We start from the raw sequence: 16,415 nt of genomic DNA on the forward strand, positions 1-16,415 counted from the left end.
CTTACAATGAATGGATTTATCAAGACATTACCCCATCGTGAGTTGAGGAGCATCTGTAGTCAGTTTTCACAAGATTCATTTTAAAATAAGGTTTAATAATAAGATCAGCTGCCTAACCTGATAAGGAGATGATGTTATTTTTTCTCCAAATAGTACTTGTCCAAGATTTTCAGAAGGGCTTTTCTTTCCATAGTCTTGACAGAAGTCAAAGCTAAAAGAGGAGAGGTTCAAATAAGATTTTTTAAAATCAGCAAAGAAATGAGTTTTTGTAATTTATCTAGCCTCTCCACTTTTCATGGTAGATGCTTCTAAAAATATGACCCAGAATGTATCTAATTATGATTGATATACCTTGTTTATGTTCATGGTACTGCTTTTGACTGTTATAATGTAGGTAATCACAACCTTAAAAAATTAATTAACAGTATTTTAAGGGTTAAGCTTCAAATTACTTTTTAAAAATCAAACAATAGTTTCAAGCTGTACTAATTCTAACCTGAGACATTTAGAAACTAATTATCAGCTCTGATCAAAGAGGAACTTAAAAACAAAATCCTCCCCCAACACATTCTCACATACTCCCTAATCAAATGATTACTAGGTGAATATAATTACAACTACATTTAAGTAAATTTGAATATAAAATGGCTTAAGTAGAAGATAAAATAAATGGTAGGCCTGCATAATATTTTAAATATTCATACCAGCACACTACATTTAAACACACTACATGTACAGCACACTACATTTCTTTAAAAACTTAAGGCACACTTTAACACAGTCACAATTATATCAGATATAATTATAATATTTATGACTTACGTATTATATTCATAAGGTAAGACAGATTCCACTGAGTCCAATCTATTTACATATATTACCTGGTATTTTAATGAAAATCAGACCTGATTTTATTTCTGCTTAATTAGTGGAAATAAAGTAACACCAAAGGAAACTACAATCATTTTTTCTAAAAAGCACATCATTTGTTGTTATTACTCAAATGACTGATCGTACTTAATCTTGATTATGTAATAACTGCTCATTGTTAAACAAAGCATCTTCATCCATTAAAAACCTTAGTATAAACATACTTATTCCATGTTTTAGAAATAAGCTATAACTCAGCAACAATATGTATTTTTAAGTTCAAAGGGTAGTAAATTTATAATTTGCCCCTCTTAGAAAGGAAATCAATTATGGCAACTTCCTGATTTTTTAAGCATTTCTCTTGCTCACATCACAAGTTCTCTATTCTTATCATTTTTTCTTGTTACATTTATTACAAAATTACTACTACATTTCTTAATATATACAGGGCTTTTATTCACTATCTTTAAAAACTTAAGGCACACTTTAACACAGTCACAATTATATCAGATATAATTATAATATTTATAACTTACGTATTATATTCATAAGGTAAGACAGATTCCACTGAGTCCAATCTATTTACATATAGTGCTACTGATGACTATAAGAAGGAAAAAAAACATTTATTAATAATACAAAGTAAAATAAAGTAGCACTTGCAAAATACATAATGAAGTAACTGAAAGGTAATTGGGTCTATTGCTTCCATCAATTTATAACTGTACAGTTATAAATTTATAACTTAGTACAGTGTTATAAATCTAACAGTAGATTTATAAATTTTTAACACAGTATAGCTATAAATTCATAACATTTCATTTATCTCACATCATCAGGTTCTCTGAATACATAAATTTTTCAGATAGCTCAGCTGTTCTTAAACTTTTTAAATTATAAAACCCTTTGAGAATATGATGAAAGCTAAGGCCCCTCTCCCCCCAGAAGCACACATCTTCATCAAATTTTCTGTTCAGTTTTTTTTTTTACTGAAAATTTATTTGAAATTGTTTTGTTACTGAATTTCACTAGCAGATTTTTTATTATTATTAAATTTCTGTTCAGTTTTAAGAGGCTTCATAGAGCCCCTGGTGTCCATGGAACTTAGGTTAAGAACTTGAGATAATTAAAGCTACCTGCATAAGTGCTTTTCTTGTATTGTTTCAACCACTTTTATAAGACTCATTCCAAAGTACACTTCACTCTTTTTTATCTTAAACAGAACATGATGGTCATAATTTAACCTTCCTGATGACTCAAGGTCACTTTAGACATTAATCGTTGCACCTGCTTTGACTTGTGACATCCTTAGTATCAAATGATCTGAGAAGAGCTATTTGTTCCAAAATTAAATGCTGAGAGATGACTACCCACACGTCTGCCACCTACACCCCCTCACTCCTACCAAAAAACTTAAACTTTGTTTGCAAAACTTTTATGTTTCTTTCCTTTTGGCTATCAGTTGTCATTGTGCCTCCTCTCCCTTCCTTTTTTTTCCCCTAGTCTGCTAAAGAGCAAGCCCTCAATCTGGAAATAATAACTAGATTTGTCAAAACTACGTCTAAAAGATTGTCCAAGAGCATGAGAGAACATTATGATATCTATTCTGGCTCTTCACAGGACATTTTTGCTTACTTCCCTGTGTCTCAGCTGTGCTCTTAATAATTTACCAGATAGGATTTTTTTTTAACTTTCATTTATTTTAAGTGTGTTTTTCTGAAACCCATCAGCTCCCAGTCAAGTAGTTGTTTCAGTCCAGTTGTGGAGGGCACAGCTCACACGGACCCATGTGGGGATCGAAACGGCAACCCTGGTGTTACGAGCATCGTGCTCTAACTAACTGAGCTAAACCAGCCACCCCTGGATAGGATTTTTTAAATCACTAAGACAGCACAACTTGGGTAATCACTTTATTCTTTTTCAAAATTCCATACATTGCTTTTTTAAAAAATTGAACATCTGCTATCATCTTTACCATATGGTTAGATTTTTTAAAATAATTTTTTATGTTTCAATTACATTTGACATACAATATTGTATTAGTTTCAGGTGTACAACATAGTGATTAGTCATTTATATAACTTACAAAATGATCACCTCGATAAATCTAGTACCCATATGACACTATAGTAGTTATTAAAGTATTATTTACTATATTCCCTATACAGTTGTGGGGACGGAGTCCCAGAGAGCAGTTTCCAGGCTCTCGGCCTCGCGTGGAGGGGTGCTGGCTCAGGTGGTGGATGGCTGTCGGCTGTGACTGGTTGGCTGTTGGTTGTAGCCGGTTGGCCAATTCGCTGCTGACGTAACTGCCATGACGGCTTTGGTTGGTTGGTTGGTTGGCAGGCAGAGAGAAGTGAATGGCGGACTGCAGATCATGTGGATCTTACTGTGTGTGTCTCGCCCAGCTGCCAGCGAGAATATAGTGGTATGACTCCCCTGTCTATGGCTCCATGGGTGTTCCTTTTTGGCCTCACCATATCCTGCATTCTTATGTGGGGAGCAGGACCAAAGACCCCACATGAGTCCCTGCATGACAAATAGTGCAGCGAGCAGGGTATGGTGTCAGCCAAAACTCTCTGTAAGGTAATGGAGCAGTTTACACGTATGAAAGCTCAGTTTCAGAAGGCCCGTGAGGGGCTGTGCCTGGAACAGGAGGCGCGGTCTGCCTGGGAGACTCGAGCCTCCAGATGGCATACCACACTCTTGGCCATAGAAGGTGTCGCCTTCCTTTTGGTAATCTGGTGCTGCTTTAGGCTCCGAGGGTTGCGGACATCTTGCACTGAGGCCTCCACCCAATCACAGATGCCTGGCACGGCGAGCAGGATTCTGGCCAGGTAGGAATGGCGTCTGACTCTGGGCAGGACATGTGGCCCCCACACAGTGTGTGGTACCCGGTAGCCACTGTTCTCAGAAGTTGGACCCCCAAGGAGGGGTGGGAGGACATAGATGGCTCTCCGGCCAGCGTGGAGAGGGCCCTGCAGGTTCTGGCTGAGCGGTTGCTGGAGGAGGCAAAGGGTACAGCCGGCCGTTTGGGCTGGATGTTCCTCACCGCCTTGCGTCGTAACATGGAGGACGCGCTTAATGAAATAGCTCAGGTGCCGGATCAGCAGCCCCGAGGGGAGGCGCTGGAAGCTCGGGACCATCAGTTGGAGGAGGTTCTCACCACGGTGCATCATAACTCGGAGGAAGCGCTTGCTGGAACAGCCCAGGTGGGGGACCAGGTGTCCCGGTGGGAGGTGTTGGAAGCTCGGGTCTGCCTGTTAGAGAAGGAGCCCCACAGTGGAGACTCCAGCTCATTATGAAACAAAAGGTAAAATTTGAGCAACCTTTGGGCCCCGGGGGCATTGCTGCTGGTGACCCAACCGTGACTGAGTTCACAACCTACACCCCTTACACTCCCACTGAGTTGCAGGAGCTGGAGAGGCAGTCCCGACAGCGCCCTGGAGAGCCAGTCTCGGCTTGGCTACTATGTTTATGGGATAAGAGGGCAGACAGCATTCTCTGCTCCCCAGGTGAAATGGAAAAGCTGGCCTCCATGACAGTGCATCCGTCCTGCGACACAGGTTACAGAACTGCCATAGGTTGGCCCAAGACCAGTGCAACCACACTCTAATGGAGTGGCTCACTGCTGCGGTACGCACAGTATGGGGAGAGGTTGGCAAGCTGCCAGACACTGTGAATAAATTGCAATCATATACTGAACTTAATCAAATCATCCATGAAATGGATATGAGACATGCTATGTTCAACCCTAATATGCGGGGCTGGGTGACGAGCACTTTACAACCAGCATGAGAGATCTGGTTTTGGATATTGCCTCTGCAAGTGCTTTGGATCCTTGGTTGCCATTCTTATACCCTATGTGGGGTGGCGGATCCATGAAGTTACCATTGCCATGGCCACCCTAGGCGATGTTGAAAGCCGGCGACAAAGGAAGTTAAGACAGGAGGTCCGAGAAGTTAAGACCTGGAAGCCCAAATCAAAAGTAAGGGGGCAGGGTCGCGGGCCTCAGAGAGTAAGATGCATGCAGATGTGGCGTGATCTGGTGGCAGCAGGGGTTGATCGGGAAACAATAGACCGACAACCCAATGCACTCTTGTTGGAACTTTGGAAACAGTTGCATCCGGAACACCAATTCCGGCAAAGCCTAAAGGAGAAGTCCAGGAAAGTGTGACCCGTGTCCCTCCAGGACTTCATGCAGCTGCTTGAGGCCGACTCCTTTCAGCTTGATTAGGGGTGGGGCCAAGGTACCTGATCAGAGGGGACAAGCGGGGACGAGAGGCCCCACGTGGAACTGTCCATACATTGGTCCCCTTCTAATGTGCAGAGGGTTTTGGCCCTAGTTGACACTAGTGCAGACTGTAGTCTTGTTTGTGGGAACCCAGAACTGTTCCCTGGACCAGCAATCTGCGTTGATGGCTATGGGGAAAAGACTGTGACTGTAAAAGCCGTTTCCTTACCACTGGGTATAGGAAGGCTTCCCCCTCGTACCTACAAGGTTTATGTCTCTCCCGTTCTGGAGTATATTCTAGGGGTGGACGTGCTACATGGCCTCAGCTTACAGACGTTGGTAGGAGACTTCCGTCTCTGGATCCGGGTGGTGAAAGCGGTGACATGCGGGCATGCTCACCACCCTCCCCAAGTGTTGTCGCAGCCCCGGCACATGGTTACAGTGTGACAGTACCACCTGCCAGGAGGACAGGAGGAGATTGGTCGTACAATATTGGAATTGGAGAAGGCACATATTGTGAGGCCAATGCACAGTCCCTTTAACTCCCAGTATGGCCTGTCAAGAAGCCCGATGGGACCTGGCAAATGGCTGTGGACTATAAGGAGTTAAATAAGGTGACACCACTTTTGCACACTGCAGTGCCTTCAATTCACGATTTGATGGATCGTCTGACTGTCCACCTGGGAACGTATCACTATGTAGTGGACTTGGCCAATGCTTTTTTTCTCCATTGACATTGTATCCGAGTGTCAAGAGCAGTTTCCTTTTACTTGGGATGGGCAACAGTGGACTTTTCAAGTCCTTCCGCAAGGATACCTGCATAGCCCCACTATCTGCCACAGGCTTGTAGCCCAGGATTTGGCACAGTGGGATCACCCGTCCTCAGTGGCCTTCTTTCACTATGTCGATGATATTTTACTAACATATGATTCTCTTTCAGATTTAGAGCAAGCAGCTCCCTCTCTTCTCTGCCACATGAAGTCACGTGGCTGGGCGGTGAATGAGGAAAAGGTCCAAGGCCCTGGCTTATCCGTCAAGATTTTGGGTGTTGTGTGATCGGGTAAGACAAAGGTCATACCTGAGGCAATTATTGACAAAATACAAGCCTTTCCCCGGCTGTCCAAGGTCTCCAAACTGCAGACGTATTTGGGTCTGCTGGGATATTGGCGGGCATTTGTACCCCATTTAGCACAAATGGCAAGGCCCTTGTATAACGTGATAAAAAAAGGGGGCCTCATGGGATTGGACAGAGACCATAGAGCAAGACTTTGTTGCCACTAAACGGGCAGTGCAGCAGGCACAGGCTCTGCAAGTAGTAGACCCTGGCGGCCCATTTGAACTTCATGTTCATGTAACCTAAGAGGGGTATGGTTGGGGCCTCTGGCAACAGCAGGAGCGTCTCCAGTTGCCAGTGGGATTCTGGTCCCAATTGTGGAAAGGAGTGGAAGTCCACTACTCTCTAATAGAGAAACAGCTGGCTGCTGTGTACGCAGCCCTAGTGGCCACAGAAGCCATCACAGGCACGGGTGTTGGTTTGAACAACCTATCCCGTCCAAAGGTGGGTCCGTACGTGGACCTAGGGACCCAAAACGGGGGTGGCACAGACCACCACCCTCGCCAATTGGGGTGCCTACTTGGAGCAATGTAGCACCCTTATTTCAAGCCTTTTGAGCGCAGAGCTACCACAGGTCTGGGGCCTGTGGAGCTTGTAGCCCAGGCTGAGCCAAGCACTCTGCCTAGAGGGGAGGACTTGGAGCCCTTGCCCTACAAAGAAGGACAGCCCACAGGACCTGAGGATGCCTGGTTTACTGATGGTTCTAGCCAAGGAGCTGCAGCCATTTGGACGGCTATTGGTGTGCAGCCCAAAACAGATACCATTTGGTTTGATACTGAGCAGGCCAGAGTAGCCACTGGTTGTGTGAATGATAATCAGCCATGAGCCTGGGCCCCTAGTTATTTGTACTGACAACTGGGCGGTGTTCCGGGGCCTAACGCTGTGGCTCCCTACGTGGAAACACCAAAAGTGGTTGGTAGGACACCGTCCACTGTGGGGTCAAGCCATGTGGCAGGACCTTTGGGACCTAGGGCAGAGAAAAGAGGTGACCCTAATGCATGTCACAGGTCACTCCCCCTTAGTGTCCCCAGGTAATGATGAAGCAGATGCCCTGGCACGGGTCCGATGGTTAGAACGGGCTCCTGCCACTGATGTGGCCCATTAGCTGCATAGGAAATTGCAGCACGCCGGAAGCCGAACCATGTGGTGGGTGAGCAGACGCTGGTGTCTGCCTTTGAAACGGCAGGAGATAGCAGATGCCTGCTATGATTATGCCGTCTGTGCCCAGGACAGCCCCTGAAGGCGGAGGCTCCCCGGGAGACAGAGCAGATTACGCAAGGGAGGGTGCCCCTCACTCGCTGGCAAGTGGATTACATTGGACTTCTACCTAAAGCCCTCAATGCAATGTATGCGTTCACAGCAGTGGACACTGCTACGGGGTTGATGTTTGCTTGGCCGTGTCTGGCTGCGGATCAGCAGCATACAGTGGTCGCTTTTAAATGGCTGTGCACCCTCTATGGCCTCCCCTAAGTCATTGAAAGTGACAGGGGTACCCATTTTATGGGGCAAGAAGTGCAGCACTGGGCTGCCAGGATGGACGTACAATGGTTGTTTCATACCCCGTACAATCCACAAGCAGCTGGCATGATCGAACGCTATAATGGCCTTTTGAAGCAAGGCCTCCGGGTGTCAAAACACCCTCCCAGGATGCGTGACTGGGCCTCGCGTCTATGGGACGTCCTGAGAGTCCTGAGCGAGAGGCCACGGAAGGGAGGGCCTGCACCAGTAGAAGCTCTGCTACATCGGAAGGCCGCTCCCATTCAATTACAAATTACCACAAGTGAGACTGTTAAAGCCAGGCTACGGCAGAAATGGAAACATTTTGCTGCCAGCACCCACATGCTTGAAAGCAGGGGAACGGCAGCAATGGACTTGGCTTTGGTGTGTCAAAAGCCCGCACTGTCGGTGGTTGGGCCTGATAGCCCCATGGAGGGCTGGTTTGACTCATGATTTGCAAGTGACACCAGGGTTGGTGGCCAAGTGACCACCGCAAGTGACTGTGGTATATGGAGGCCCCGATGCCGGGACGATTTTGTGGGGAACCTATGTGCTCTCACTATGGACTATTATGGGGTCCCTGTTCTGTTACATGTTGAAACTACGCAAAGGACCCCAAGCACTGCCATAAAGGTTTGGTACCACAAACCGGGAAAGGTGCCAGTGGCAGCGACCCTCCTTTCCCAGGACAAAAAGCTTGCATGTATCCTCCCAGATGAAAGGGATTTGCTATTGTTGGTTCCTAAGACTGCTATTTCTTTCCGCCGATAGGTACCTATAGGCTAATACGGCACAGGGCCCCTCACGGAAGACGCTTGTCACGTAGACTGTCAAGAGAGACCCTGGAGGGGTGGAGTGTGGGCATGGAGTCCCAGAGAGCAGTTTCCAGGTGCTCGGCCTCGTGTGGGAGAGGTGCTGGCTCAGGTGGTGGATGGCCATTGGCTGTGACTGCTTGGTCATTGGCTGTAGCTGGTTGGCCAATTGGCTGCTGAGGTAACTGCCATGACAGTGCTCTTTTTTTGGTTGGTTGGCAGGCAGAAAAGCAGACGGTACTGGTTGGTTGGTTGGTTGGTTGGTTGGTTGGTTGGTTGGTTGGTTGGTTGGCAGGCAGAGAGAAGTGAATGGCGTACTGCGTATGGTGTGGATCCTACTGCATGTGTCTCACCCAGGCCACCGGCGAGAATATAGTGGCTCCGTGAGTGTTCCTTTTTGGCCTCACTGTACCCTGTGTTCTTATGTGGAGAGTGGGACCAGAGACCTCACATGAGTCCCTGCATGACATCAATACTTTACATTCCCATGACTATTTTGTAGTTACCAACCTGTGCTTCTTAATCCCTTCCCCTTTTTCACCCATCCCCCAACTCCCTTCCACCGGGCAACCCTCAAAATGTTCTGTGTATCTATGAGTGTGTTTCTGTTTTGTTTGTTTATTTATTTTGTTTTTTAGATTCTGTGTGTAAGTGAAATCGTATGGTGCTTATCTTTATCAGTCTGAATTATTTCAATCAGCATAATACCCTCTACGTCCATGTTGTGGCAAATGGCAAGATTTCATTTGTTTTTATGGCTGAGTAATATTCCATTGCATATATACACCACCTCCTCTTTATCCATTCACCCACGGACGAACACCCTGTCTGCCTCCACATCTTGGCCATTGTAAACAATGCTGCAATGAATATGTGGATGCATACATCTCCTGGAAGTGGTGTTTTGAGTTTCTTCAGACAAATACCCAGAAGTGGGAATCATGGGTCCTTCTTTGTCTCTTGTTATAGCATTTGTTTTGAAGTCTATCTTATCTGGTGTAAGTAGTGCTACCCCAGCTTTTTCTGTTTGTTTCTTTGTTTGTTTGTTTCTTTCCATTTTCATGAAATCTCTTCTTCCATCACTTTACTTTCAGTCTGTGTGTGTCTTTCAATCTGAAGTGAGTCTCTTACATGCAGCATACTCGTATGTAAGGGTCTTGTTTTCTTACCCATTCAGTCACCCCATCTTTTGATGGGAGCATTTAATCCATTTACATTGAAAGTAATTGTCGAGACATAATCAAAATGACGGCGTGAGGTGAGCCTCTGTAAAGCTCCTGTGGAATTTACAACTAATCGAACAACAATAACTCCACAAAGGACACCCTGCACAGCAGACAGGCAAGATGAAGAGGCCCACTACTGAATTCACCTAAAGGTGGGCGAATTGTACGAGGGAGAAGGAGGGAAGGGAGAAGTGTGGAGACGGAGCAGCGCGGGCGCAGGATGCAGACCTAGCTCAGTGCTCCGAGTTCGCTGCATCCCAGAACTACCCCAGCTGCAGGAGGGGGAAGAACTCGGACTGCTAGGGCTCTGCTATGGCCCACACAGCTGAGGGGGCAGCATATAACATGGCTGAACCCAGCACTCACGGCAGAGACCTCGGAGAAAAGACTGAGGGAAGAAGGCTGAAAACGGTGGTTTAAGCCCTCACTGCCAAGCAGAGAATGGAAGCCTTAGGCACTGAGACTAGCCGCCCCCTCCCTATACTTCCAGAGCTCGCCCCACCCCGACCTGCTCAGTGCTAGAAGCGGAACAGTAGCAGTGTCAGATCAAAAGAACAGAATATTTGCTGTTCTGAGAACTGTGGACCGCAGACAGAGATTTGCAGCACAACTAGTTCTCGCAAAGGGGACGGAGCTGAGGAAGCAGGACCAGCTGTGGTGGTGGTCACCGCCATTGCTCTGGTCGACCTCTCACAACAAACCCCGCCCCAACCCCACTATCTGGGTGGATCCCTGCAGGAGTAAACAGAACTGCTGAGACATACCAGCTCTGAATCTGGAGCAGGATGAGCTTTGGAACTTCAAAAGCTCTCCGCATACTGACTCGGACACTGCACCCTGTGACCCAGGCAAACTATTAACAGAGGAGAAGCCCATCTCACAAGGAATCCCCCCATTGTGTGAGAAGCTGGAACAGTGCAGAGAAAACATAGCATTACCGTGTGAGAGAGAAATAAAAGGCTACAGTCAGAGAGAAAATAAAACATTCCACCAACAAGTACTGGAAAACAAAACAAAGACTTCTTCCTATCAACCTGTTGCAGAAGCCACTCCTGTAGATGTCTGCAAGAGAAATAATAAATCAGTAATTGTAATGAATAACCAAGGCAACAACACAGCTCAGAAAGAAAGTGAAAAGTCTCCAGAAAAGGAACTTAAAGATATGGAAATATGTGACTTAAATGACAGAGAATTCAAGATTGCAGTTCTGAAAAAACTCAACGAGATGCAAGAAAGCACAGAAAGGCAGTTTAATAAACTCAGAAACACAATCAAAGAACAACATGAGCATTTTAAGAAAGAGATTCAAATTTTAAAAAAGAACCAAATAGAATTTCTGGCGATTAAGAACTCAATAGAAGAAATGGAAAATGAAATAGCCAGCATAGGTAGTAGAGTTGACCAGATGGAGGAAAGAATCAGTGACATCGAAGATTAAAAACCTGGAAATGACACAGATGGAAGAAGAAAGAGACTTGAGACTTAAAAGAAATGAAAGAACGCTACAAGAACTTTCTGACTCCATCAGAAAGAGCAATATAAGAATAATGGGCATACCAGAAGGAGAAGAAAGAGAGAAGGGAACAGAGAATATGTTCAAACAAATTGTTGATGAGAACTTCCCAAACTTGTGGACACAACTGGATCCTCGAATCCAAGAAGCAAATAGAACACCTAATTATCTCAATCCCAACAGGCCTTCTCCAAGGCACATTGTGTTGAAGCTGTCTAGAATCAACGACAAAGAAAGATACCTCAAGGCAGCCAAGGAAAAGAAGTCGGTAACTTACAAAGGAAAGCCCATTAGATTATCATCAGGTTTTTCAGCACAAACTCTACAAGCCAGGAGGGAGGGGAACCAAATATTCAAACTATTGAAAGAGAGAAATTATGAGCCAAGAATAAAATATCCAGCAAAGGTATCCTTTAGATATGAAGGAGGAATAAAGACCTTTCCAGACATACAGAAGCTGAGGGAATTTTCTAATACATGACCTGCACTACAAGAAACACTAAAGTAGGCTATTCGACCACCATCAACAGGGACAATCTGTGGCAACCAAAACATAAAAATAGGGAGAGTAAAGGCCTGAACCGGAATATGGGAATGGAGAAAGTAAGCATACTGAAGAAAATGGAATACTCTAAATATCAAACTTTCTTTTACATAAACTTAAGGGTAACCACTCAAAAAAAAATCCAGAACTGAAATATATACTGCAATAAAAGAAGAAACACAGGGAAACATCATAGAATACCACCACACAAAAATAATAGACAACAACAAAAAGGCAAAGAAACAATGGAGACACAGCCTTACCAGAAAACTAAAGATAGAATGACAGGAAATCTTCACATATCAATAATCACCCTAAATGTAAATGGACTGAAGTCACCAATAAAAATGCACAGAGTAGCAGAGTGGATCAAAAAACTAAACCCAACCATATGCTGTCTCCAAGAGACACATCTCAGCTACAAGGACAAGCATAGACTCAAAGTGAAAGCATGGAAATTGATACTCCAAGCAAATGATACCCAGAGAAAATCAAGTGTAGCCATAATGATATCAGATGAAACAGACTTCAGGGTGAAAAAGATAACAAGAGACAAAGATGGACATTTCATAATGGCAAAGGGGACTATACAACAAGAACACATAACAGTCATCAATATTTATGCCCCCAATCACGGAGCACCGAAATATACCAAGCAACTACTAACAGAACTAAAGGGAGAAATTGACCAAAACACAATTATACCAGGGGACTTAAATACATCATTGACAGCTATGGATAGATCATCCAAACAGAAAACAAATAACGAAATACGAGCCCTAAATGACACATTAGATGAAATGGACATAATTGACATATATAGAGCACTTCATCCTAAAACATCTGACTATACATTTTTTCTAGTGTACATGGAACATTCTCAAGGATAGATCATATATTGGGACATAAAATCAGCCTCAGCAAATTTAAGAAGATTGAAATCATACCAAGCGTATTCTCTGATCACAAGGCTTTGAAATTGGATATTAACTGCAAAAAGAAAGCCGAAAAAACACAAATACATGGAGATTAAACAACATACTTTTAAAGAACGACTGGGTCAAAGAAGAAATTAGAGGAGAGATCAAAAGACACATAGAAACAAATGACAATGAAAATACATCCTACCAAAATTTTGGGGATGCAGCAAAATCAGTTTTAAGAGGGAAATGTATATCATTAGAGGCCTATCTCAAGAAACAAGAAAAATCACAAATAAATAACCTCATGTTGCACCTTAAAGAACTAGAAAAAGAAGAACAAGTGAAACCCAAGGTCAGCAGAAGAAAGGAAATAACAAAAATGAGAGCGGAACGAAATGAAATAGAGAACCAAAAGACAATAGACATAATTAATGTGACAAAGAGCTGGTTCTTTGAAAAGATTAACAAAATAGACAAATCCTTGGCTAGACTCACTAAGATAAGAAGAGAGAAGACACTAATTAACAAAATCAGAAATGAAAAAGGGAAGTTATCACGGACACCACAGAAATACAAAGGATCATCCAAGAATACTATGAAGGACTATATGCCACCAAATTCAGTAACCTAGAAGAAATGGACAGGTTCTTAGAAACATATAGCCTTCCAAGGCTGAACCATGAAGAACTCGAAAATCTAAACAGATCGATCACCAATAAAGAAATTGAATCAGTCATCCAAAACCTTCCCAAAAGCAAAAGTCCCGGACCAGATGGCTTCACTAGTGAATTATTATACCAAACCTTCAAAGAGGATCTAATACCAATCCTACTCAAGCTCTCCAAAAAATTGAAGAGGAGACAGTACTCCCTAACTCATTTTATGAGGCCAACATTACCCTGATACCAAAACCTGGTAAGGACAACACAAAAAAAGAAAACTACAGACCAATATGTCTGATGAATGCAGATGCAAAAATCCTAAACAAAATTCTAGCAAATCGAATACAACAATGCATTAAAAAGATTACTCATCATGACCAAGTGGGGTTCAGCCCCGGGGCACAAGGATGGTTCAACATCCGCAAATCCATCAATGTGATACATCACATAAACAAAATAAAGGACAAAAATCATATGATTATATCAATTGATGTAGAAAAAGCATTTGACAAGATACAACATCTATTTATGATTAAAACACTTAATAAAATAGGTATAGAAGGAAAATACCTTAACATAATAAAGGCCATCTATGACAAGCCCTCAGCTAATCTCATAATTAATGGTGAAAAACTGAAGCCCTTTGCTCTACGTTTAGGAACATGACAGGTCTGTCCCCTATCACCTCTGCTTTTCAACGTAGTGTTGGAAGTCCTTGCCAGAGGAATCAGGCAAGAGGAAGAAATAAAAGGCATCCAAATTGTTAATGACAAGTTAAATTATCACTCTTTGCAGATGACATGATGCTATATATAGAAAACCCTAAAGACTTCACCAAAAAGCTATTAGAAACAGTCAACAAATACAGTAAAGTTACTGGCTACAAAATCAACTTACAAAAGTCCATTGCATTCCTATATACTAACAATAAAATCTCAGGAAAAGAAATACAGAAAACAATTCCTTTTGCAATTGCAGCAGAAAGAGTAAAATACCTAGGAATAAACTTAACCAAGGATGTGAAGGACCTATATGCTGAAAACTGTAAGATATTTTTGAAAGAAATTGAGGAAGACACAAAGAAATGGAAAGACATTCCGTGCTCATGGATTGGAAGAATCAACATAGTTAAAATGGCCATATTACCCAAAGCAATATACAGATTTAATGCAATCCCCATCAAAATCCCAAAGGCATTTTTTAAAGAAATAGAACAAAAAATCATCAGATTTGTTTGGAACCATAAAAGACCCCGAATAGCCAAAGCAATTTTAAGAAAAAAGAACAATACTGGAGATATCACATTCCCTGACTTTAGCTTGTACTACAGGGCTACAATAATCAAACAGCATGGTATTGGCAGAAAAACAGACACATAGACCAATGGAATAGAATTGAGAACCCAGAAATAAAACCACATAAATATGTACAGATAATTTTTGACAAGGAAGCTAAAAACATACAATGGAGGAAAGACAGCCTCTTCAATAAATGGTGCTGGCAGAATTGGAAAGCCACGTGCAAAAGAATGAAACTGGACTTCTATCTGTCACCATGTACCAAAATTAATTCAAAATGGATCAAAGACTTAAGCATAAGACCTGACACAATAAACTGCATAGAAGAAAACATAGGTACTAAACTTATGGACCTTGGGTTCAAAGAGCATTTTATGAATTTGACTCCAAAGGCAATGGAAGTAAAAGCTAAAATAAACGAATGGGACCATATGAAACTTAAAAGCTTCTGCACAGCAAAAGAAACCATCGACAAAATAAAGAGGCAACCAACTGAATGGGAGAAGAGTTTTGCAAACAGTGCCTCCGATAAGGGGCTAATATCCAAAATATACAAGGAACTCATGAAACTCAACAACAAAAAAACAAACAACCCAATTGAAAAATGGGCAGAGGACCTGAAGAGACATTTCTCCAAAGGACATAACAAATGCCCAATAGAAATATGAAAAAATGCTCAACATCACTAATCATCAGAGAAATGCAAATAAAAACCACAATGAGATATCACCTCACCCCAGTTAGAATGGCTATCATCTACAAGACAAATAGTAACAAGTGTTGGAGAGGCTGTGGAGAAAAAGGAACCCTCATACACTGTTGGTGGGAATGCAGACTGGTGAAGCCGCTATGGAAGGCAGTGTGGAGGTTCCTCAAAAAATTACGAATAGAATTACCATATGACCCAGCAGTCCCTCTACTGGGTATCTACCCAAAAAATCTGAAAACATTTATACATAAAGACTCGTGTGCTCCAATGTTCATTGCAGGTTTGTTTACGGTGGCCAAGACATGGAAACAACCAAAATGTCCTTCGATAGATGAATGGATAAAGAAGTTGTGGTATATATACACAATGGAATACTATTCGGCGGTAAGAAAAGATGATACAGGAACATTTGTGACAACATGGATGGATCTTGAGAGTATGATGCTAAGCGAAATAATTCAGCAGAAAAAGCAGAGAACCATATGACTTTCACTGATATGCGGTATATAAACCAAAAACAACAAAAGAACAAGACAAACAAATGAGAAACAAAGACTCATAGACACAGAGAATAGTTTAGTGGTTACCAGAGGGTAAGGGGGTTGGGGGGCTGGGAGATGAGGGTAAGGGGGATCAAATATATGGTGATGGAAGGAGAACTGACTCTGGGTGGTCAACACACAATGGCATTTATAGATGATGTAATACAAAATTGTACACCTTAAATCTATGTAATTTCACTAACAATTGTCATCCCAATAAATTTAAAAAAAGGTGATTGTTAATAGATATGTTTTTATTGCCATTTTGTTATTCATATATATTTTTTTGGTATTAAAGAAGTCCTTCTAATACTCCTTGTAATATTGGTTTGGTGGTGATGAACTCCTTTAGCTTTTTATTGTTTGGGAAAGTCTTCAGCTGTCTTTCAATTCTAAATGATAGTTTTGGGCTGGTTAGAATAATCTTGGTTGTAGGTCCTTGCTTTTCATCACTTTGAATATTTCATGCCA

General features: G+C 42.7%; 1 protein-coding gene across 1 annotated transcript in view; it reads right to left on the minus strand.

Annotated features, from left to right (window-relative positions):
- LOC117028114 (transmembrane 9 superfamily member 2-like) overlaps nt 1-16,415 on the minus strand; it is a 121,078-nt gene that overhangs the window by 96,271 nt on the left and 8,392 nt on the right. The window contains exons 2-3 of the mRNA XM_033116281.1: nt 1,407-1,474; nt 118-211 (exon numbers count right to left, since the gene is read on the minus strand). Coding sequence (XP_032972172.1) covers nt 118-211; nt 1,407-1,474 — 162 coding nt within the window. The remainder of the gene's footprint in view (nt 1-117; nt 212-1,406; nt 1,475-16,415) is intronic.

The sequence above is a fragment of the Rhinolophus ferrumequinum genome, chromosome X, assembly GCF_004115265.2.
Source record: "Rhinolophus ferrumequinum isolate MPI-CBG mRhiFer1 chromosome X, mRhiFer1_v1.p, whole genome shotgun sequence".
In the NCBI taxonomy this organism is placed as follows: domain Eukaryota; kingdom Metazoa; phylum Chordata; class Mammalia; order Chiroptera; family Rhinolophidae; genus Rhinolophus; species Rhinolophus ferrumequinum.